This window comes from Poecilia reticulata, chromosome 12 (assembly GCF_904066995.2).
Source record: "Poecilia reticulata chromosome 12, P_reticulata-male-v2, whole genome shotgun sequence".
Classification (NCBI taxonomy): Eukaryota; Metazoa; Chordata; class Actinopteri; order Cyprinodontiformes; family Poeciliidae; genus Poecilia; species Poecilia reticulata.
Window position 1 is genome coordinate 11,018,899 of NC_088841.1, and position 25,832 is coordinate 11,044,730.

The 25,832-nt window shown below is 37.4% G+C and overlaps 1 protein-coding gene across 1 annotated transcript; it reads right to left on the reverse strand.

The window, feature by feature from the left end:
• Positions 1 to 2,408: 2,408 nt before the first annotated feature.
• amacr (alpha-methylacyl-CoA racemase) lies at positions 2,409 to 25,832 on the reverse strand. Its single transcript, XM_008423773.2, has 6 exons — positions 25,398 to 25,832; positions 23,804 to 24,062; positions 23,532 to 23,675; positions 19,858 to 20,018; positions 4,717 to 4,903; positions 2,409 to 3,808 (listed from the first exon to the last, which is right to left on the reverse strand). The coding sequence occupies exons 2-6, from the start codon at positions 24,048 to 24,050 to the stop codon at positions 3,399 to 3,401; spliced, it is 1,149 nt and encodes a 382-aa protein (XP_008421995.2). The 5' UTR covers positions 24,051 to 24,062; positions 25,398 to 25,832; the 3' UTR covers positions 2,409 to 3,398.

A 25,832-nucleotide genomic window follows, 5' to 3' on the forward strand; every position in this document is an offset into this window, starting at 1 on the left:
TTGTCGTGGAGAGAAAGGTGGAGAAAAGCAAATAGCTGTAACATTGTATAACATCGCCGTGGACTGGGTGACATGGCTCAGGAGTACAGAACAAATTGTTTCCTTCCTTGTGAACAGGTGACAAAGACTGCGCGATGAGGACTAGGCCATTTTAGGGATCGCTGCATTCGGAGGTTGCCTGGTGACATGAGGAAAAGCCATGATCAGAGCTGGAAACCCAAAAGGTTGGTTCTTAATCAGCTCAGGCAGAAAATTGGTTGTTTGCTTCAGTAGAAACCGACGCTAATGACTGCTCTGTTCCTGAAAAAGACACTCTTCTCCCCCGACTTTATTATCCATTCCCGTTCTTCCTATCTGAAGACAAATTTCACTTATTCATCTCAGCAAGAGCCATTTCAAATTCTTGCAGAAGTATGCAACCATCTGGCCAGACGCCCCCCTCCGTGTCTAATGTTTATTAGACCTGCCTATGAAAAGCAGATTTCAGGATATTTTAAACCTCTTTCAGGTTTATTAATTGTATAAGAACAAAATAAATACTTAGATATTGCTGGTTGCACATGAGTTGAAGGATATGGCTGTTCATCGGTTACACCCAAACACTAGCTGGGTGAAACAGCCTTGGCTGAATAAATCGGTAAGGCTCACAGTATCAGCTCACTGCTAACCCACAACATCAGTGAAATGCTTCCAGCTTGCGATTTGTTTCACTTCAAAGGCATCACTAAGCCTTCACCTGCAGCCCTGGGACCTCATAATGTTTTCTCAGGTAACCTCTGACCTCAGAAAATAGAAAATTATTTACAACTGGATCGATTGTGCTGTTTAATGTTTCAAGGGGCTTCAAGCGAAAAGGATCCAGATGAGATGGGATTGCAAACGCAACAGCGCAAAATGGTTCTTAGAAGTTCATGCATGATGTTATATAGAAGGATATAATAATTTAGAAAATTATTTTTTCTACTTAAAATGTATTGTGCAATTATCTTGTTTAATCTTTTCATAAATAAACCCTAATAAAATGAAACAGATTTTTGTGTTCACATTCTTTGTGTGATGTCGACATGTGCTTGATTATATGACTTTGTAACATTAAAACAAAAGCAAAACCTGAAGAAGTCTTCAGGACAAATATTAAATGGGATCTCTTGTTTTCCGTTAACACTGGTGAGGAAATGCTGTTTGAATTGTATTATTTATTTTGTTTTTAAAGGCAGAAAATAAATGTTTTTAAATCAAGTCATTTCTTCTTCTTCAAAGGGCTGGACAAGTGAGTCTACATGTTTCACAATACGTTTCCAAGGTATACCAAAGAAAAACTCAAAAATCCTATACTAAGGAATTTCCTTTTCCACAGGTGATCAACTGGGAAGAAAATACAGAAAAAAAAGACAAAAGCTCACTGAGCAAAAGAGAAACAAGCGAGCAATTGAAGCTGAAATGAAAGTAATTTCAAACTAAACTTTAATTACATTTTGAATAATTGAAATGTTAAAAATGACAAAGTGAGCACTCTGTACTCATCCTGCTCTCCTTATGTTCAACACCTGCTTAAGCCCTGCTGTTTACTATCTCGTGGGTTTTGTGCAGCGATTAATTTACAGTGTGTTTTCAAACCGGATTGCACAGCAAGCAAGCAAATTAAAAGTAAAAACATGTGTACACCCTGGAGTAATTCATTAATATTTTATGGCAGCCTTGAGTCATTCTGCTTATTTAGCTTTGTGCTTTTAAATATATTGACATACAATTTTTTACTCTTCATGAGTTCACAGATATCCCTAATCTTACTACGTATTACTTCTTGACTGAGAACTCCATCCATCCATCCATTTTCTTGTACCCTTTTTCGCTGGTAAGTGCAATTCTCGTGCTATGTCCGTGTTCTATATAACTCTATATACACACAGACACACACGAGTTTGTGGTATAAAAAGCGACAGGTATAGTTTATACATGGTGACACTATCAGCTACAAAAACCAATCAAAAGAACTACTGAAAAGAATTTTCAAAGAACTAAATAAATAAATGTACTTATTTTAAAGTATACATACTAAAAAAGTTAAATCCCAAGGTGATCTGAGATTAATGTCTTTTTTCTTTTTGAATGATATGCAGCCTCACGCATGGCTTCTTCTGCAAAAACATGCCGTGCCGATGTGAAGCTGGAGTGGTAAGTTACAAATAAAACATTCCCCTAGTTTATCAAGAAAAACCTTGACTCCATCTATTGGTCTCAGCCCATAATCACTGTTGTTTTTCATTATAATGTGTCTTAAGATTTTTTTGATGTCGAGTCTTTTTTATTTGTATCTGCATAGTTTGCCCACGATAGACCATAAAACTCAGGAAATTCATAGATATCTCTGCTACTAACCACTTAAATAACTCCACAAAATGCTACGATTTGAATGACAGATTTTTGTTTTACTTGTGATGTTCTCCATTGTATAAGTTTAAACTTCTGGTGTCAAACAATTAACACAGCGGAGATCTTTTTTTAACATTGACAGTAATTCTATGAGAATCATCACTGAGTTAAAAACAATCAATTAGGTTAAACAAACTGGTGACTTTAGCAAAAAATAAGTGATGCAGACAATAAAATCAATACACATCTCTAAATGAAAATAATTACAGATCAAAAAATTTGATAAAATCAATCCAATCAATCAACTCAACTCCAGAAAAAAAAACAGATAAAATCTTCTAATTATAGCACAGTCAGTCCATTGTAACAATGGTCCTACTTCAGTGGAGAAGTTCAGTATCTGCTGTATCTAAATTGGTTTTGAGAGGACAATAAATCTGCAATAGATCTGATACCGAAACCTACTGCACAACGCAGACAGAGTAGGTGGACATCACACATTAGGATGACAAACCTAGAAGCTCAAAGAGAACACCAAAGAAAAAAAAAAGTTTCTATTTATTTGTGTTGTTGCTGCTTTACGATCTCTCAGGCGGGGCCCACACATCTCTTTTGGCATGTTTTGACCCTGAGTTGGGTAATGCATCACCCATCAGGACGGCGTGAGGCAAGAGAGGCAATGAAAAGTGAGGTATAGCTGTAGAATAGCATATTTATTTTCAATTTTAGAACTAAAAAAACTAAAAAGATATCCAGGTAACCTGTGGGAGCAAGTGCATGGACCTCAACAACATTAAGTCGAGACACACTCGCTTCACAAGTGAGAGTGTTTATGTCAGGTCACTCAGGAAGTTCAGCCTAGATTCAGCCTCAAACACAAAAAAAAGGTCTTCCCTACCTTTTGTTAATGTTTTGTGGCTCTTACACACAATAATTATTTTTTCATCTTCACTGAAATTACTAAAATAAAATGTCCCCCTTTCTGTTTTTCAACTTGATCATCAAAGATCTATTGACACCTTATTCTACAGCTTTGCCTTGCCAGCACTGCACTGCACAACGCCAGCTGCCAACATCTCGTCTATCTCTGCTGAAGTGTAGCCGTAGTCCAGCAGGACCTCGACCGTGTGTTCTCCCACTGCCGGGTTGGAAGCGAGACAGGGCTCAGCGGGAGTCCGAGACAGAACCGGAGCTGGCCGGGGGAACTCCTCCCCGCTGGAGTCCTTCATGAAAGAGCCTCTCTCTCGGTTGTGAGGGTGAGCGCTCACCTGGTCCAAAGACAACACAGGTGTGACGCAGGCATCGGTTCCGTCAAAAATCATCAACCAGTCCGCCTGGGTCTTTGAGGCGAAGCGCTCTGTGAAGAGCTGCTTGAGCTCCGGCCAATCGCTGAAACTCATCTGAGGAGGCAGCTCTCCAGCGTCTAATTCTAAGCCTGAGAGAAAAACAAACAAACAAAAAAAACAAGTGATACAACTCCATAGAGAAATAAACAAGGCTGCATAGAGAAATAGGCAAGACTACAGTAGCAAAATTGAGTGGGATCAGTGTGAATATCTGGAAGAAGGATCTTTCAATGTTTACTGAATTATTTGGGCACAGAAAAAATAAAACAAATATAAAACTGTAGGGAAACAACCTTTGTGTCAGGATTCTTACACAATGCATGGAAAGTGCTTTGTTTTTTCCAGTAATGGAAAAGTATGAAGAAGCTCTTGAGCTTCCAGAAAATGTTGACGGCTCTTTTCATCTTACCATGATGCTCACTCTCGCATCAAAAGGTCAGCTGCACACCAAACTAAATATCTGGGGTTAAAACAAATCTTCAACAAAATTAAGTGTGGATAAGTCTAAGACAAACTTTTGGACCATATTCTGTGATGCAAGATGCACTTTTTTGGTGGATTATAACTTAAATATCTGATTTCTCATTATTGTTTGAAAGACATTGCTTGTGCTTGCTTAATGGTTAACCATAGGTACAAGACAAAATACGCAATTGATACTGTTTTTATTTTATTGCACAGTTCTAAGATGCTTAATCAAAAGCGACTTTGAAATGTGATCTATTTCTGGATCACAGAAATGTTAAATCTGAGATCCAAGAAACTCTGAAGTTCTTAATACTACTTAAAATCTGTGGTGTCCCAAAAAGGTCTAAAAATGCTGTAAAACATAACACCCTTTCTTTTCATATAAATGCAAATGTTTTTCAAATAGTATCTACAGAAACAAGCTAAAATACCATCCAGAAATTATAAATCAACAGAATAGCACATTTGTGTCACTGCCAAAATGTTTCATCCTGACTGCAGAATAAACAATAGTGATTTTAGTACAAACCCTTAAGCAGCTGGCTGTAAAACTCTGTTTCTATGGCGCCCACAGCCAGGTATTTTCCATCCAGAGTCTTGTATGTGTCGTAGAAGGGAGCTCCGCTGTCCAAAAAATTTTCTCCCCTGGGGCGACTCCACAAACCAAGTTTACGAGATTTCCATATAAACGAACCTGTAAATGCTGCTCCTTCCACCTGAGGACAACAAAGACAGCGTGAAATTTATAAACGTTTCAATTTACAGGATGTATTTTTGCAAAAATCACTGATGCATGAAGGTCTGCAGAAAGTAATAATAAAATAATTTAGCACTATTCACGTAAAATCACTAGTAAAAAGTATTTAGAACCACAGAGCCACATTTCAATCACAAATATCAATGTATTTTACTTAATGTTAAGGTCCAACACAAGCTAATTGTGGTGTTTATCACCATCCGTCTTTCCCACCAACTCTAAGAAACTTCCCAAGACCTGCTAAAGAAAAGCCTCCCCACAGTATGATGCTGCCACTACCATACAGGGATGGCTTCAGTAAAGAGACAAACTTGGTGTATTTAAGAACTTATGAGACAGGAAAACACAAATAAGCACAGTTATGAACAGCAACACAAAGTACACATATTTTAAAACATTTGTAGGCCATGTACAGCTGTGTACATCTAAAGGCTGACATTTTAAACATTCTACTTAAAAAACAGCTGAAGGTTAGTAGGACTTCATGGAGAGAAACAAGTAGAGGTGTTCGTTCAGTCAGAAATAGTAAAATAGGTCTGGAATTGGTATATTTTGCAGTGCTCTTAAAAATAGGGTTAAGAAAAAATAAAAAATAAAAACTTTGTTGCTTCAATCACAACTAAAAGTCTTTATAAGTTATGGCTCTAAAAGCTTTACTCATCTCCAAGATCAAATCATTTTACTTTGTAAGAAAAAAAAAATCACTTGGTTCTTAATTTCGATTGGGCCGTTTTAAAATGTATACATGTTGCTCTAGCTCTTATTGCATAGAAACTGTAACTAATTTGAAAAGCAAAACAGTTTTTCAATGCAATAAACTATTTAAAAAAGTAATAACTCGTTTCAGTCTTCAAGTGAAAAGTCTGTTGTTTGCAGAATAAACAATAGGATGCTGAGTCAAAGCTTTCCTGCCATTGCAGAATAAATACCTTGATCAAACAGTAATGGCCGACAACTCTGATAAACCTGCCGGCTTTGAATGCCATCCGTTAGATTAAGTGAAAACAGCAGAAGCTGAAGACAGGATATCTATCGCACCTATTATTGCTGATGGTAATCAATTACCCCCTGTCTGAACTCATCAAAAAATGCCCTTCGTTGCAAAAGTTGCAGCTTGAACAGAAAAAAATGAGAGGAACACAGGAACCTATCTCTCTGCTGTTCAAAAGGCTGTTTTAGAGGTTCAACTCTAATGTGACCCAAACCCCTTTTTGCTTTGTCAAAACTAAAAGGAAAAAAAAAAAAAGTAATTATCTATTGTATGACGACAGAAACATGAGGGAAGAAAAAGAAAAAATAAAGCTACTTTAAACTTGAGAATTTAATGTGTTTTTTTCGGACTGTGTTGCTGCTTTATGAAAAGAAAAGCTAGTAGAAGGACAGAAGGTCGCTCTGACACTGGTCAGATTTTCAATGCACTTACAATTATTCTATACCAGAAAAGAAAAAAAACGAAAGAAAATGAAAAATCCAGACTCATGCTTGAAACATTTGCTCTGTACAAAAACAAGGATAAAACTTGGAATGTGGATTCTCCGCTTACTGGTCATCATGAAAAATGCATTTGTGAATAAGAAAAAGATAAGAGAGTCCAAGCAGTGTGTGTGTGTGATTGTGTAAAAAAAAAGACTTTGTAAACTTAAGAATTCTGTTTGCTTCTTCCTTGCATCCAACATACTACAGCTACTCACCCTCTCTATTAAAATTAATTTCATTAATATGGCCAGGACAGGACATGAAAGCATCATTTATAACTAATAATAAAATTATGAATGGCTGAGTGCCCCTCTTCCTTTTACTGCTTTCATGACCTGCTGCACTGATTTCATTTTTAATTCAACATTCCTTGCTGGTCCACTCTGAAATGTCAGAACAAAGGGTGACTAGTGTCACTGATTGAGGCTCTGTCAAGGTTTTCACATAAAAATCTACAAAAATAGAATATTTTTCCAACATTAGTGCAGCAGAAATAAGTGCAACAAATTAGTGCAACATTTAAAAGTGACGACTGAAGGACAGATAGCTAAAGCAGACAGTTAACCTTTGCACCATTTAACAGGTGATAAAATAAAATCATTATATCAAATATGTAAACTGTCAGAGAAGAAAAGCATCAAAAAATGTTTTTACAATAAACATAAAAAACTGAACTTCTCAACTTCTTTATTATTGGTAGACAGCAAAATCAAGTTTTAAACTGCTAAAACGGAAAGTACATCAAGAAAAAATATGTGCTATCATCTTTAGCCAACAAGACAAACACAACATTTTTGTTCAGAAGTACTTTCCCTATAAGTCATACAGACAAACACCCAAAAGCCACATGCTTGCTGTGCTAATGCTAAAAACTAACACTACAAGTCTCACACAAAGTCAACATTTGAAGCAACATAAAAAAGTCCTATTAAAGGGTCAGCTCCCGTATCTGCAGCAGTGAAACAGTAATCCTCCTGAGCTACCCAGTAGCTCAGATCAGCTTTTGATCAGTAAAGTTCCAAACCACGCAATGTTCCTTTGTGCCGTCAAATGAATTAACAGAGGAAAATGTTCAACAACCAGTGGATCCCCTTCAATTACTCCTCTGAAAGAGCAGAGGAGTAATTGTGCCCAAAAGAGACGTAGGAACCTGTGGCAGCCCGCCCTGCTTCTTTTCTTTAGTTTATCAATAAAGAAAAGATGCAAAATTACCAAAAAGACAAATTGTACAGGGCTGCTGCGAAATATATTTGCATGTAGCAGATCCTTGTTTACACTGTGAAAGACATGGTTTCTCTGTCTCAGATCCATCCATCCATTTTCTTCCGCTTATCCAGGGTCAGGTCGCGGGGGCAGCAGCTTCAGAAGGGAGGTCCAGACTTCCCTCTCCCCAGCCACTTCTTCCAGCTCCTCCGGGGGAATCCCAAAGCGTTTCCAGGCCAGCCGAGAGACATAGTCCCTCCAGCGTGTCCTGGGTCTTCCCCGAGGCCTCCTCCCGGTGGGACGTGCCCGGAACACCTCACCAGGGAGGCGTCCAGGAGGCATTCTGACCAGATGCCCGAGCCACTTTAACTGGCTCCTCTCGACTTGGAGGAGCAGTGGCTCTACTCTGAGTCCCTCCCGGATGACCGAGCTTCTCACCCTATCTCTAAGGGAGAGCCCAGCCACCCTATGGAGGAAACCCATTTCGGCTGTCTCAGATCCATGTTTGTTTTAAAACAAAATTAATTTTAGCATAGAATGATCCTTTATTTAGTGAAATGGATAAACAGCAAATTGATAAATGGAATTACAAAATGGAAAATTAAAGATAATAAACCATAATTCAATAGAATAACTGCGTGACTAAATCAAAAAGGATAACTAACACTTGTATTAAAGGATATCTTGTTTACTGCTTTACCAAACAGGTGTCACTTCTTAATCATTTATTTTTCAAAACAATTATTAAATTATCCCCTTCTTACTGGTTTTGTTCTGATTATGGAATGTTAAGAAATCGTTATAGATTAGTTTTATTTATTTATTTATTTTTTGCTCTTAAGAACCACATGATAGTAAATATTTTTTTAGTACTAGTATCAATATAGACATTTTAGTATCCTGACAACCATATTAAAACATAATTATGACACACACAGAAACTGTTTTTGATTCACTATGTAAAATCATCCAAAAATGCTGGTAATAAAATGAAAATATACATGTTTTAAAGAAAATTTAACTTTTATATAATATTTGATGAGAACACATTTACATGATCTGCAACATTTTCTGCTCTTAGGAAACAGATGTGGGTGGATTTCATCATTTAGTTAAGTAAAGACACTTGGAAATGCCTGCAAATGCAGCTCAGCAACATTTGGCCTTCTATAGAAAAATTTCTTAATAGAAAAGTGCTAATTAGTTTTCAAAAATGTTCAAACTAAAAGCTCTTAAAAATTGAAGATTAATTTTCTAAAACTATGCCATCTTCTGAACTTTCTACTACCAAGTTTAATATACAATAAATAAAATTAAATTTAGAAAATGAAAGTAAATTCCAGCTAATAGGAATGTTTATTCTTGAGTGTTGTTAAAAAACTGCAAAAGTGTAAAAAATGGTTGTCTGGTAAAAATAAATGTACTAGATGAAAATAACTCAAATCAAAGGAACTGCCAAAGTAGACTACTGTATGTATGTACACATGAAAGAGAGCAATGTTCTGTGAGAATATGTAGAAATATATACAGAGTGCAATTCTGTACAGAGACTTTGCAAGAAGAGAGAAAAAAAAAGATAAAACACAATGATCACAGAAGTGGCTTGCAGAAAGACACACAATATGTAAAAGAATTGCACAGTAGGAATTATATATGTGGAAAGAAAAAGAAAAATGGCACAAAAACAATCTCAAAAGGTAAACCGGACAGTAATTAATAGCAGGACATGTGACACTGCGTTAAAAGGCTAAAAAAAAAAAAAAAAAAGGTGTGAAAAGTTCATCTGAATATTACATTTGAGTGACAGGGATCCCTCTGAAAGACTTTTCCGAGAAAGAAACTGTCTGTGGAAGAAAAAATGAGCTTCCTTTGATTTAAAAAAATAAAATAAAATAAAAATGTAAGAAGTACGTCAAAGTGACCCAAAGGGCAAAATCAGCGAAGAGCTTCAAAATTGTGGAGGTGGTTCATTCCAGGGGCTCATGTGGCTAGATACGCCACACAGACTGCCAGTTATAAATGTTTACATCCTCACAACCGCTTAATTTAATTGTAACATAAGCTCCAGTGCACAGAAGCCTCAAAAAACGCGAGTGGTTTGAACTGGGAGGCTGAATGGAAAAGCAAGACGAATGAAAGCGTACTGCTGCCGTTAGATGTTTGGAAGATGAAAAATGGAGCAGAAACATGTACCGCCCTGATGTGTCACAGTTGACAGCTCCGAAGCAGATGGTGTGCGCTTTTGGAGCCTGTGATTATGGGAGGCTTCATGGAGAGGCTCTGCGAGCCAATATAATAACGTGGTTGTTCCGCTAACAAAAGTGGCCACGCCAGCTGGTTCTGCAGCCTAACAATGAAGAACTGTCCATAGTGAAGTTAGGAAACAAGATTCCAGTGTTCATGATGGAGTTACTACAACACCGGGCAATGTTTCATGACCGTTTCCCAATTAAAACTTTCCTCTGGCAAAGTAGCAAAACAACGCAGCATGCATAGAACATTTTTTTTTTATTAGGATGAATAACAGATTTTATACTGGTTCAATACTGTCTACAAAATAGGACAAATTTATGCAGCACAAACACACTAAGGGCTTGAATTAAGTCAATGTGCTGAAGATCAGTTAACAAAATTTAGTTCAATTTTTTAAGCTAAAACATTTTACATTGAACTTTTCTGTCAATTAAGTGAAATTTCTCTTTTCCCTGTTTTTATGTTTTAAACTGAAATTCATACAAACTTTCATTAGTATTAGTAAGAAAGGTTACTGAATCGAGGACAAAAATAATTTATTAATTTTAATTTAATGGAGGAATGTTTAAGTAAGTACACACTCTGAATTGACCTTAGGAAAGATTTAGGAAAGTTCTTTCTTTTTTAAGACTTTATTATTTCTTAAATACTGTTCCACTTCCATATGCTGCTTTTTACTTTTCTGTATCTTGTTATTGGCTGTGACGGAGGATGACTTGTGGAGGCTGTGTCACACAGTGACTACTGGGAAAGGTTCCAGCGACCAGGTGCAATGACTAACACATGCTGTAGAGAAGACCAAGTAGAAAGGACCACTTGGCAGACCCTTAATGCAATCTGTAGTACTTTCTGTTATACGTTTTCATTTGTGTGATGTTCATGAAATTTGTTCTGGTAAGCAGTTTTAGTCCAGAAGACTGAAATGTTATTTATTGAGTCTGAAGCTGCATCTAGTTTCCGTCTGAAAAACCTGACACAGCAACCTGCCCTTACTTATCAAAGGAGAGTCATTCTGACAAGCCTTACAACAACCACAAAGTTGAAAAGATCATGCAAGGCTTCCATTAAATAAAGTGAAATTGTAATTTTTGCCAAGAGTTAGCAGAGGTTTGAGTGAAAACATCAAATATTAAACTTTGAGGACAAGCAGACAAGAAACTGAAGGAAAGAATTTACCTTGAAACTCTAGAAATATTACGTAAAATTTGCAACTTCTAGATGACCTTGAGGCCTAGATTTGAAGAGCCCTGCTCTACATGAAAAAAAAAACAAAATACCCCACAAGGCATCGACTCGTGGCACACTACAATTACACACCAAACCTTATTCTACAATCCATCATTTTCCTTCCACTTTTTTAAAAGTGAAAACATTTAGCAAAGTTCGAAGCATATGAATACTTTTGCCAAGCATCAAAATTAGTGACTTTCCAGTCACAGTTTTAAACTCAGCAAATTAAGCAATTTTTCAAATTAGTGAAACCTCATTAAAATCTGCTCTGCAATTAATCAGAATCAATTTTCTGAAAAAAAATAATGATGATAATTAATAAATCACCAGAGCCAAAAATATTCAATTAGAAACTTCTAAAACGCTGTTGCCAGACAACAGCCAGGAAATTCATTCAAAATCTAATAACTGCAATTCAGAACAAGTGAAGTGTATACACTCTTTCATTTCCAATGAAAGAGTGTATGTGTTCATTTTAAATCCAACATCCACATCATTAACCTAACAAAAGTGTGTGATGTGCTCTAAAATTTCTTCTTCCTGTTGTACCTAATAAAGTGGCCAGAGCCTGAATCTGCAAAATCCTAGGAGCATATGTCTGCATCCATAATCCCATCGCTTCTCTCCTCACTGACAGCCTGTAGGTGAAGTTTAAATTACAGCCCTACTAAATGTCCAAAACATGAAACTTTGCTCAAACAAATTAACAGTTTTGACACAATCAGTCTAAATCTCTGCTTCTGCTAAAACCCCAGGGGAGCCAAATCCCTGGTTAAATTTAATCTTTAACTCAACAATTGAGCTGGCAAGGTCACCTTTACTTTTTTTATCTACTGCACACCTCAAAGAACAAAAAAGGAGACGTACCAAGAGGGAAACCTTTGGCATTTTAGATTTACATAAAAAAATTAGGCTTTGGAAAGTGTCCTAAGAGTGCCTGGGATTTCTGCATCTCCTGGCTTCAAACAGCCTCTGGTTCTGTGAGATTCTGGGACTGATTTGTATGCACAGTTCTTTTGAGGTCTGCTCAGTGATTTATGATTATCTTTGAGTTAGGGGACTCCAAAGGCTGAGGGGGAAAAAAAACATTCAGCTTGAGGCCTCTCTCTCTCTCGAGAGTCCAATATGGATTTACCCTTTTTCTTTTTCTTTCTGCAGATGGACCAAAGTTTTTGTTCACGTAAAAACTACATTTTTCTTTTTTAACCAGGAAAGTGCCTATAACCCACCGACAACAACTCAAACCCAGAAATGATTTGTTGGAGAGGAGCGCAGCTGATCTTTTAGAAACTCAAATTAGCGTTAACATGAAGGACTTTCCGAAGGCCGCTTTCAAAAGGTGCTCCTTAATCCTGCTCCTCAGGGCTCTCCATCCTGCGTACATAATTTAAATTATTGCATTCCCTTCTCCAGAATGTTCACGGCTGCCTATTAACCACAAATTCATTTAAGTCCGGTGTGTGGCAGCGGTGAAAGACCTAAAACCTGCAGAAAGTGGGCCCTGAGGACCAGCATTCAGAACCTCTGAGCTAGGAAACAGATTAGACTGAAAATGCCAGAGGCAAGACGTTGCATAACTAGAAATCTGTGACTGCAAATTTATTACTAGAAATCTGTTAAGGCCGCATTTGAATCAGTGACATACAGGAGCTGTAGAAACGAGCAAAGGGAGCAGCTCTGCAGCAAGTAGAGATTATTGTAAAAAAAAATAATAAATAAATAAAATAACCCAAGCTGCTGAATACAATAAACACACAGAGACAATATAAAAAAACAACATTAAATAACATAAGACACTTAGCTAAGCTTGTGAGAAGGAGATGATAAGAGTTTGACAAAGATGTTGGGAAAACAAAGAATTCCATGTTTTCTTTTTAAATAAAATAAAATTCAAAGAAATAATATATAACGTGTGTGTGCGTGTGTATATGTGTGTTTTAAAGAATGTGGGATTAGCTAAAAATGATTCAGTTACGATTTATCCAGTTGATTTATTGTGATTCTAGAGCTTGCTTTTTCACAAAAATTCAGTTTGTGGTTTCACAAATTGAATTAAGTTTTAATCTCAGTTTCAAATATATATTTTTTCAATGTTCCTCAGTCTCCAAGTGTTTTAGAAGTTGAAGTAGCATTCCACATCCACTCAATAGTAAAACAACGTTTTCATTTAATGCTGGTAGAAACCAAATATCAGCTTCAGCAGATGGTGTCTCCTGCCATGTTTTTCTGACAATAATAACAACATGACTCAATAGTCATTTGGGACACTACCAGTCTGTCTAAAAGGTTTAAATGTCTTTTTTGCTGATAAATGGTATAATAGGGGCACAAGAACCAGGTAATTGTCCTTACATGTTAAACAGTGCAACGTAAAAAAAAAAGAGTAAATTCCATGACTTTCTCTTCTCTTTTTTTTTTATAGGAAGCATCATTTACACAGGAACGGTTGGTAAATATGAAAAGGCTTCATCATTACAGCCAAGTGTTAACAGGAACATAACAGTGAATAAGTCCCTAACACACACACACACACACTTTTGATATTTCTCGGAATGTGATGCAAAAAATATATTAAATATATTTAATACAATATACCCTTGGGAATAAAAATTAGGAATATTAACCTAAATGGCAAAAAAGTCGAAAATAAACAAAAGTGCAGAAAAATTTGGAAATTTGTTAAAGATAAAGGCTGCAAAAGGTTTATACATTAAAAACAACTTTCTGATCTCTTGAGTAAACACTTCCCACACTCAGCGTTGACCCACTTAGCCCATTCTAGGTTCAATTCAATACTCAAAGCAAACACAAAATAAAAAAACCCTGAAAATGAGACAATAATGAATGATAATAAAAAGCCTCTCCCATGCACTTCAATTTTCACTGCTCATTTCAATAAAATAAATTAAGATCTTCTGTAACTACATTCTCAGCAACACAGCCCCCTCTCTGACAGAGCTGCCCACATAATCACACTGATTCAGACCATCAGCTGAAAAAACCTTCCAGCTAAATCTCATCCTGTCACCTGAATCACTGCAGTTTGTTCCGCTCTCGTCTGTTTTACACAGAGAACTGCACCACATCAGCCCGAAAGGCCTCACAAACGGTGCCTCGTCTGAAAATTACTTGACAGAAACGTGAAGTGGATGAACAGACAACGGCCCTGCTCATTTATGTCTGGATGGTACATCCTTGCTGGCTGCCAGCCTCTTCACTTGGCTGCATTTAGGTCTAACCGGAAAAACATTAGACTCCTCTTACTGCACACTTTAATGGCATGGCTTTAGAGACGGTTTTGCACTTGGGCCCACTTCGAGCCGAAGCACACTTAAAAGCAGCAACATTATAATATAAAGTAGAGATGTGTCGATCGATCGGTCACTAATCATAATCGGCCGATTTTCGTGAAAAAGTGCATGATCGGTGATCGGCGATCATTGGCTCTTGTTGCCGATACCGATCACCTGCATCTCATTTCTCAGCCTGCCTGTGCAGCTGGTCTCCTCTTTCCTTCACACTGAGCAAACGCGCAGCAACAAATCCTAAGCGATGTGGAACTATAACGCACTGAGTGAATGGGGAAGTTTGCGTGTTGCGGCGGAAAATTGAAGCAGGTCAAAATGCATCAACACAACGAAGCTAATACAACATAAAAACAATGCCATACCTGACGGAGTTTGGCTACATCGAGACTCACTCCAGTAAAAAGGACATACGGAGGATCAGATAGCAGGTAAAGTAGCGCACAACTACAAACACTCTCACGGATTAGCATGACGGTCAGAAAGCTAAACAAATAACCCGCAAAATTATTTAAGTCTTCGAGCTGCAATGTAAGACACTGGTTCTGCTCTCGCTGTTGAACCGCTGCTACGCGCTACAGGTAGTAATATTTCACAGACAGACGGAGCGTCGCTTCTGCTCCACCTGGTAGTGACTCTCACACCGAACCTGTTTAAAGCTGCAGCATCTAACTTAAAAAAATACATTTTACATACGTATTAAAACTTTCACTGTCCTAACATGAGACAAATAATCTCTAAAAAAATAATCGATCTCCTCCCTGTTCTGCATAATTACTCCACTCAGTCAGAAACAGCCACTCAGAACTAGCAGTAATCAGCTAGCCGCCATGCTATCAGGAAGTTTTCATTCAGTAACTCTGGATTGTTTCTTGTAATGGATTCTGTAAATTAAGTTTTATACTTGAACTTTTTGGCAATGTTGAGAGGTTTTATTTTGACTCTTTGCATTATTTAGCCTCTTCAGAGCCTTCATATGTTTTCAGTCTGTTAAATATAGTATTATTGATAGCAGTACAATTTGCACAATGCCTGTTTTGTTTAGTTTTCTTCTTGGAAAAAGTTATTAAAAACAAGTTTTTGTCTAAATCAGTGTTTCTCAACCTTTTTTGGGCCAGCGCCCCCCCCTAGCCTTTATCCAGGTCCCTCACTAAGAGACCAAAGAGATCCCACCAAAGAATTTGCAGGCTACTTTGCACTAACTATTATTTTATTATTAATATTACTATCACTATTGTAGATGTTTTGATTTTTATTCTTGTTTCTGTATTTATTATCAAAAATTATTTCCCAGAGAACAAAAAAGCCATGGGAATAGAAATTATTTTCAAAGGTGTCTACAAAAAATGCAATGAACATTCAAGTTAAAATTGGTAGGCATAACAGCAACCAATCAGAATGGAAAAAAATATTCTTATTTTGTGCCATTTTTTAGTTGTTAATCTTGCACAAAATGACCAGATAAAAGATGTTCAACATGCCAGTTCAAACTTTGAACTATTTGCAAAACGACTGAGCTCTGCAACATTAAAACATGGATAGAACTGTAACTACATTAATCATAGCTCTTCTTCTCTTCAGTGTTTCTGTGGGTTTCTGGTGGTGCAGCTCTGTGCTGCCTTCAGGAGAATGGGACATCAGAGCATCATCCATAAAACTTCACCCACATGGCATTTACTGTGCAAACCAGAGCTTTCAGTGGAAAAATAACAGTTCCAGGTCCTTTTAATGCCATACAAATATGAGACAGAAACATGGATTATATCTTTATATAGACCTGTCTATTGATTTATAGATTAATAGTTTTACTGGACAGAAATTACAAAGAACAAATCTGGTTCTTAATCAAATCCTAATGAGTAAATTGAAAGTGTCATGGAGTCATCAGCCTCATGACATTAACACTGACATGGAAAATAATATTGAAGAAATAAATATATCAAATCTAATTAAAAACATAAATAAGTGATCAGTTCTTTACTGTTATGGTCTGTAAGATATATTTATTCTCAGTATTAGATATGGTCTCAACAAACCTATGGTACTTCAACAATATTATTTTACCTTTTATCTGGAAATAGTGTCTGTTTATTCTTGCCATACAGTCTCTGTATTAATTATTGCTCGAAAGGTCTTGCCATACCAGTTTATTCTTCTGTATTTACTTTAGTTTCTTAGTTTATTCTTGCACTTTGTTCTTCATTCATTTCCATTTAGTTTTCTTTTAATAGTATTATCCTCTCTTGGTTTATTGCTATGTCCACTTTAGTTTCTTTCCTGTTGCTACATTTATTTAATCTTTTATTGACGCTCACCACCAGTAATATCGTCACCTGCTGTGCCACCTAATCTAGTTCATCGCGCCGTTTTATGTCCCGCTTCACCTGTTTTAGAGTTTTGCGCAATGTGCGCGTCTTTTTTTATTTATTTTTTTAACCCCCTAAGGTACAGGGCGTATCAATGGGGAAAAGGCAGACTGACATAAACCTTTTTAAGACAACGGAAACAATTTTGGTATTCTGATTATTTAAATTTAAAAGTGCTGTGGTACCGTTGTTCTATCATCCGTTTCATACCGGACCACTTACAGAACCAGTGTTAACGCTATAAAATGAATGCTCTCTATCGAGGTATCACCCATGGAGGGATTTCTTTATTTAAATGGGTTCATTTTTTAGAGGGATGCAAAGTGAGGGCATGGTGATTTTATACATGTTTATAAGAGCGATTTTCTGCTGTCCTTCCATGGAAGCGGGCAACTTTCAAATGGAAATAAAACACTTTTTAATATAAGTTGCTGCTTGGCATGATCACAGAACTGCCAAAACATATGTACAAAAGTACCAGACAAAGTGAATCACAGCAACGTCATCAGCCGGTGTAACGCTGACCTGATGTGGTGAAGCTACCAGTAGCAGGAGCGGAGCTGCGCTAAGAAGCTAACAGAAGCTAACAAACACTGAATAGAAGAAGAGCTGCCATCGATACAGTTGCAGTCAAGCATGATTTAATGTTACACAATACAGTTTTACCAAGTTGCTCAAAGTCTAAACTGGTATTGTTGTGCATTTAAGGTGTAATGTTTACCTTCGACCAAACGCCCCCCAAAGGCATCCCAGCGCCCCCCTTTTGTAAAAATGTCCGCAAGCGCCCCCTGTCGTCCTCTGAATGCCCCCTGGGGGGCGCTACCGCCCATGTTGAGAACCGCTAGTCTAAATTAAGGTGAATTCATGGTTCCTTTTTCCACATAATGTAACTGGTAATGTTTATGATAAAATAATAATAATAATAATTATGTGATCGGCATCGGTGATCGGCCCTCATGGGTGATCAGTATCGGTATCGGCAGAAAAAAACCTGATCGGCACATCTCTAATATAAAGCAAACTGAAGGTACTAGAAAGCACTTCTAAGTGCATCACATCTGAAAAGTTTCTATTCGGGGTGGGGTTGGTTAGCTATACGGTTTAAAATAACATTGAATCAATTGCTTCTGCTTTCACATTTTAAATAAGATTGAAGGCATGAGTCGCTATCAACGCATACATAAGTTTAAAAAAAATGTATAGTTTAAAACAAACAAAACAAAATGTAAAGTCCTTTTAATGAGATATCAGAGAAAGTGTCAGATTTACAACATTTTCTGCCCCTGATTTTTCCTATTGCTCAGCACTGCTGATCAGCTTTCTGAAAGAAGGCTCTTAAGATTTTAGGTTGTTTAGCTTTTTCAACTGTAAAAAACACAGTCAGTCAAGATAAAGCAACTAAAAGAACAGCCTTCATCATTCTTATTAAAGACGTGCAGTTTTAAAGCTTGCAGCTGGTAAAAATCTATGTTCTACTGTGTATCAATTCAGCTACAGTAGGAAAAATGTATTCTTTATTATTTAAAAAAAGAATACATTTGATTATATTATTATATACAATGTCACATATAATGTTAATCCTGCAGTAGTCTGAATTCAGGCAAGCACTTTATTGGGTAGCTGTCTTAAATTATTTAAGAAGAAGTGAAGTGATTACCAGTCAATAACAATTACCCAAATACAATAAGCAGCAGGTTTGTGTTGTTTCCACTTTGTAAGGTAAGGTAAGGTAATTTTATTTATATAGCACATTTTCAGCAACAAGGCAATTCAAAGTGCCTTGCTGTAGAACAAGGTGTAGAACAAATTGGAAGCAGAACCTGAAAGATTCACAATTTGTTGAACTAGTTTGAACTTTAGCAAATCCCAGCTCTCACTTCCCCCAAAGGTAAAAGCGAAGCAACAATTTGAAAAAGCCAAAACACAAAGCGCTTTGTCTTATAGAAGGCAAAAAACTTTGTTTTCCAGCTATGCACAAAGCATCTCTCTTGCAAGGACAACCCTCTGAGGTCTCATTTATGTGTGGACTGCTGGGTTTCTTGAAGGGCTCCTCTCCGACAAGATTTCAGGAAAGGTGTTTTGCTCTGTTTATTTGCCTTGTTATCTTCCATTGCAGCTGTTCAGCAGTTTCACTACCCTGCTGGTTCCATCTACAAACCCCCCCCCACCCCATCTTTCAATGCTTCACACACTGACAAAAACAATTCCCTAGAATTTTGTAAAAGATCAGTGCTTCTGACATGCAGACATTTATATCACAGAGAAATCTGCATTCAGAAAACAAGAGCTAAGGTCCCGTTGTGATCAATTTTCAGGCAGAAGTCAAACTGATGAATTAAAATATTTTATCGCATCAATGAAACACTAATAAGAGCCGCAGACTAAGCCTGGAGTATATTAGTCTCTTAGCTTTAATAAAACACAACCCAATTTGGAAGAAGTGTGGAATATAAGAAATCAGATGCTGTAATTAAACCAAAATATGTGGTTGACTTATAGATGCATCAATTAAATCCATTTTGCATAGAAGCTCAATATGTTTGTTTCAAATCGGCTCTTTCTAAAGCCATTAATACATCAGCTGCATTGAATGTGCATCATAACCTCACTCCCATTGGACTTCGTTTAAAGATGTTCTGCCTTCTGAGGCTCTGATGGGCTTATTCAAGTAACTCCACCATGAGCCGTCCAACTTAACCCACCGATGCTAATTGGGACTTTACAACACAGAAGAGCCCCACCATGCAGCAGGGTAGAAAACATTTTTGCTTGTTGATGTCAACAGAATCACATCACAGAGACAGAAGAGACAATTAGCTCTGCATCTTGTCCAAAAAGGCATCTGAAGAATATATGATCCTTTATTATGCCTGATCACTTTTCTGGTTGAATTTCCTGAAATTCAACCACAAATACATGCAGTTTTGCTGTCAAGTACTTTCTAAAACATCTTCACCAGCCCCTTACCTGCACTGTGGTTCTAAGGTTTGCTAAGTTTGTTTTGCCATAAAGCAGTGACTGCAGACATATGAATAAATGGAAACTTGTTCTAAAAACAAAAAAATCACAGGGTTCCTTACCATGCTAGTGTCAATGATCTGTCCTTTCCCCGACTTTGTGCGCTCCAGCAGGGCTAAGACGATCCCCAGAGCACAAGTAAGACCACCACCAGCAAAATCTGCTACCAGATTCAAAGGCGCGTAGGGCTTCTCTCCACTCCGACCCAGCTGGGACAAAAGGCCTGTATGGACATTAAACAAACTCTTTAGAGAAAACTTACAGCACAATAATGACCAATTTAGTTCAGAAACAAGATATTGTTCAGAAGCTGAACTGGAGGAATTCACTGCACAAATTGTTGCAAAAGAACCTTGAATTTGTGTGAGACTTGTTGCTCTTTTTGCTGCGCTGCCATCGCATTGGTATAACAAAAGCGCCTTGAAGAATAATAAAAGCATAAATGTGTAGTTGCAAAAGGATTTTTCAAAGTTTCTTTCTAATATTTTCTGCTGCTTTGGATGCCACACAAGAAAGGTCATGCACAAAATACCAAACGGGATTTCTACGATGTCTTCAAGCCTAATCCTAATTTATTCTTAAAATATAATTTGAGCAGTCAGTTATTTGTGCTTTTATTCAAACTTGCTTGTTGTATTTTAAGATATGAATTAATTTTTATGTTACCAAAGATAATGGACCTATAAACGGAGTTCCAAAACAACACTCTACTTTTGTTTGAACCCTAAATTGACCTTTTAGTCATAGCTGAACTCAGTCTGTGTGCTACAAAATAGAGACGGGGCTGATGAACAACTGCAGGGAAAGAAAAACAGAGCTTTTAGCACCGAAGTACAGAAACATCCACAAAGCTCATAATTATGTACTTGAGTGTGCAGAATGAGGAAGAGCAACTTGTGATTTTGTGCTTATTGAAAGTATCTTAATTAAATAAACACATCCAACTAATTTATTATACGAGGTATTTTTAATCATTTCACATTCTACTAATAGTTTGGTAAAGTAAACAGCATGACCTCTTATTTAAAGAACACTACGACTTAAAATTAGAGGTGTGCCGATCGATCGGTCATCGATCATAATCGGGCCGACTTCCGTGAAAAAGTGCATGATCAGTGATCGGCGATCATTGGCTCTTGTTGCTGATACCGATCACCTGCATCTCATTTCGCAGCCTGCCTGTGCAGCTGGTCTCCTCTTTCCCTCACTCTGCGCAAACGCGCAGCAACAAATCCTAAGCGATGAGGAACTATAACGCACTGAGTGAATGGGGAAGTTTGCGTGTTGCGGCGGAAAATTGAAGCACATCAAAATGCATCAACACAACAAAGCTAATATGACATAAAAACAATGCCATACTTGACGGAGTTTGGCTACATCGAGACTCACTGCAGTAAAAAAGACATACGGAGGATCAGATAGCAGGTAAAGCAGCGCACAGCTACAAACACTCACCCGGATTAGCATGAAGGTCAGAAAGCTAAACAAATAACCCGCAAAATTATTTAAGTCTTCGAGCTGCGATGTAAGACGCTGGTTCTGCACTCGCTGTTGAACCGCTGCTACGCGCTACAGGTAGTAATATTTCACAGACGGAGCGCCGCTTCTGCTCCACCTGGTAGTGACTCTCACACCGAACCTGTTTAAAGCTGCAGCATCTAACTTAAAAAAATACATTTTACATACGTATTAAAACTTTTGCTGTCCTAACATGAGACAGATAATCTCTAAAAAAATAATCGATCTCCTCCCTGCTCTGCATAATTACTCCGCTCAGTCAGAAACAGCCACTCAGAACTAGCAGTAATCAGCTAGCCGCCATGCTAACAGGAAGTTTTCATTCAGTAACTCTGGATTGTTTATTGTAATGGATCCTGTAAATTAAGTTTTATACTTGAACTTTTTGGCAATGTTGAGAGGTTTTATTTTGGCTCTTTGAATTATTTAGCCTCTACAGAGCTTTCATATGTTGTCAGTCTGTTAAAGATAGTATTATTGATAGCAGTACAATTTGCACAATGCCTGTTTTGTTTAGTTTTCTTCTTGGAAAAAGTTATTAAAAATAAATTTTTGTTAAAATTAAGGTGAATTTATGGTTCCTTTTTCCACATAATGTAACCGGTAGTGTTTATGATAAAAAAAAAATTTAAAAAAATTATGTGATCGGTATCAGTGATTGTATCGGTGATCGGCCCTCATGGGTGATCGGTATCGGTATAGGCAGGAAAAAACCTGATTGGCACATTTCCCCAGGTAAAGTGGTTTCGCTGTCATTATCTTTTCTTTACGTATCTTTCCTCTGTGCTCATTCGAAGGTCGTTTAAAAGTTTTTGAAAAATGCTGTTGGGTCTCAACAGGTTGAATGCACACCACTTTTTCTCCAGGTAAAAAGATTCAAAATCCTCCAACAGATTAACTCTTTTGGGTAACTTCCAGAAATAACAATAAAAAAACATCTAAAATGAAAGTTTAATGCACCTCCATATTTGCTGAGCTCTCTGTAATGGAGTTCAAATTCCCTAAAACAAGCAGATTTGTTTTTATTTTTAAGCAGCATGATTTCACAAATTTTAGAAAAAGAATCCAGCCTCTTATTTGACAACATTCATTTAGAGTAGAAAAAAAATACACATTCCACTGATGTTACTATTTAGTACGGACTTTCTTGCCTATAGCACCACACAGTGTTCACCCACAAAATGTTACAAGCTTAAAGTATAGAGGTAGAGGGATCTTCGATAAGTCTTCGTTGCACACCCTTTGTAGTTCACCCAGAGTCCAAACTCTCCTTTTATGCTCTCCTCAGCTCACCCTGCAGGTTTTCAGTGGGATTTATGCCCGAGGACTGATATGGCTATGGAGGAATGTTGAATTTGCATTTGATGAACCATTTCTGTGTTCGTTTGGCCATGTGTTTTAAGCCTCATAATCACCCTTCTAATTTAATTTTCAGGATTACTTCTTTACATTTGTATATAAGACAGATTTATATTTTAACAAGGTTTCAAGGGCTTTGGAAGGAGAAACAGACCCCCAGTATCAAACATCCTTTAACAGTAAACATGAGGTGCTTTTCCACACTTTCTCCTTCTGTTTAACACCAAGACTCACCAGGAGTGATTGTTGCTAAAAGCCCGACTGTTTGCCACCTGAACAAAGCTGTCAGTTCCAAAGCAAAGTCCAAACAGAGTTTAGAAAGCTTCAAGTGCTTACGTTTTTGATGGTAGGACAGGATGGGAGGGGAATAGCTTTTTCCTGACATACCCCAAAAACATTTGTTGAACTACTATTATTATCCTCTCAACTTTAACTATTAGACTAAATCAGTCACAACAGTTCCAGTTGTTTATACTTTTCAATCATTGCTCTGACTGTAGATATTTTTTAATAAGCAGCTATTTTCTTCTAGTAATTTTCTTATTTATGGAGATCAAAATATATGCAGCAGTTGAAAGACTTGTTCTATTATACTTTACATTTCAAATAGTGGGGAACAGAACTGGGTCTCTGCATTATTTATAAGGAAGTCATAGAGCAGAAAATGACAATTGAATTTATGTGACATTACTCTGAGGATGATAATATTGTGGGTGGAAGAGCATCCAAGGTTCAAAGAAAAACTCTGAAGATCATCAAAAATCCTGCACTGTTCAATTCATATTCTGGCTCTTAATTAAGACTTTTGCAACAAACCAATATGAGCATATTATTTACAGGTAACCCAACCGGTCCTTGCCTGACATGGCGAGGTAGTTGATGTCATGTCCAGCTGCAGAAGCGTAGCACCCACTCTGGCCATATCCCGTCAACCGAGCGTAGATCAGACGTGGATTTTCTGAAAGTAACTCACTTGGACCAAGACCCAGTTTTTCCATAACGCCTTAAAATGAGAAGAATAACGATTATTCATTGCTTCCTTACTGTGTTAGATTAAGCTCAATGGTTTTAAGACAAATTAGCAGTCACTTAAAAGCGTCCTCCCCATCTTTTTACAGATTCAGTTCTGACCTTTGCGATAGGGCTCGAGGACAACATCCGACTGAACGCAGAGCCGCCTGAGCAAAGCCACGCCCTCTGGCATTTTCAGGTTGAGGGAAACGGACCGTTTGCCGCGAGCTTGAGTGTCCAGAGTTGAGAAAACCTTGGTGCGGTCCACACGGATCACCTTGGCTCCAAAGTCTGCCAGGATCATGCCACAGAACGGTGCAGGGGCCAGACCCGCCAACTCGATGACTTTCACTCCCAGCAGTGCCATGACTGCCAAGATCTCAATTTGAGTAAGATAATGCACAGGTTATTTTAGAATTAAAAACACGTCACAAGCAAGACACAATCAATACTATTGAGTGTTTTTCTCACTAAGCCCATCATTATGTTCTCCTGTTTCCAAATAATGTAATTCAGGCTGTTTTTCAAAACGATTCAATAGATACTTAGACAAATAACCTAACTGACTCACTGAAAAATAGCCTAATTATGCAGAATGTTCTGGTGAGTATTCAACAGTACGATTTTGCCTTTCTCCTGAAAGTACATGTTGATCTCATTAAATTCAAATTCAGACCCTTTTGCCATTGCAGAAAAATACATTATCTGACACTGCATAACAGTCTTTTTTGGTTAGTTGAAAATTATTGCATTTTTCTCTGCATTTCTATCAGAACATTTTTGACAGCTCTGTACCACACTGAAGAAGGCAGCATGTTACTGAGTCGCAAAAAACCCCCAAAATAATTTGCTTTCTTTAACAGAATTGTGTTTGCATATTGTCAAAAAAAAAAAACATGGATATATTTACTTTGGTTTATTTATCCAATTACTGCAACTGTTCTACAGTTTCAGACTCTTACAACGCAAGTTAGTGCATGCAGCCCATTGAGCAGGATCCTGTCCATAAAAACTAGAAACCTTGCAGCAAAATAAGCACAAAAACAACTGATTTGGTGATTATACCAATTTGTTAATACTCTAACTCTTTTCAGTACAATGCAGGTACCATCCACTACTCAATGTTTCATATTGCTTTGACAGCTACTTTTCATTAAGCCCATATTTATACATTGAAAATCTCTCTTGAATGAATTTATAATCTTAAGCCTCCTGTTTTCATTATATTAAAACTTTTTTAACAATGAATCTAATGTGTTTTACTTTTAAGTTACTGAAAGAAATTAGCTTTGTTAATTCTATTCTATTTTTTGTTTATGACTGCAAAGAAAAATCTACTTCACTACAGTGCTTATTTCCATGTTTCCAGACGGATTTATGGAAACAGCATCTAGTAAATAATATGCATCTCAAGTAAATGGGAGCTGTAATTTAAGCACAATTGCTTATTTACCTATAAAACAGCTACTAAGGAAAATAAACTGAGGTGAAATGACAATGTTGGAACAACAGGTGGGTATGACAAGGAGTTATGACATCTCAAAGACAAAATAACCCGCATACGTGCAACAAAGTAAATTATAACGTAAGTGAAACAGTAGCTTCTATGTTACGATGCCAAAAGAACCAAAACAAGACATATCTTTGCAGAATCTATTCATGCATGTGAACAAACATGCAAATAACGTGTTTGAATAAAAGTTTATCAGCTCACCTCAGTCAGCTCAGAACTCCGAAGGACAAAGAGCTGGAGACTCGGCTCAGAATGACCGGCTCCTTTATCTTTAGACTGAAGTTAGCTGTTTGAACAGCGGAACACACACAACAGATGGGTCACTGGCTAATGGGTTGACCTTAAATTCAAGTAAACTGTGAGGGATACAAAACAGACAGCGTAGCCTATAGTTCAGCTGGCATTCAATAATAAGTCCAGATAGACACGCGTGGTTTACTCCGTGACCGCTTCTGCGGTGTTGCTCAAAGATATGACGGGATGGAAGACAGACAGAGGACGCAGGAGTTTCACCCTGTCTTATGCGGGGAACGCTAACTCCTCCTGGTCGGGCAACTTTCAGGTTTCGCTGCGGTGCAAAGGTAACGAGATTCATGAATAAACTTCCTGGTGGCGTCTGACGTCATCGCGTTGTTT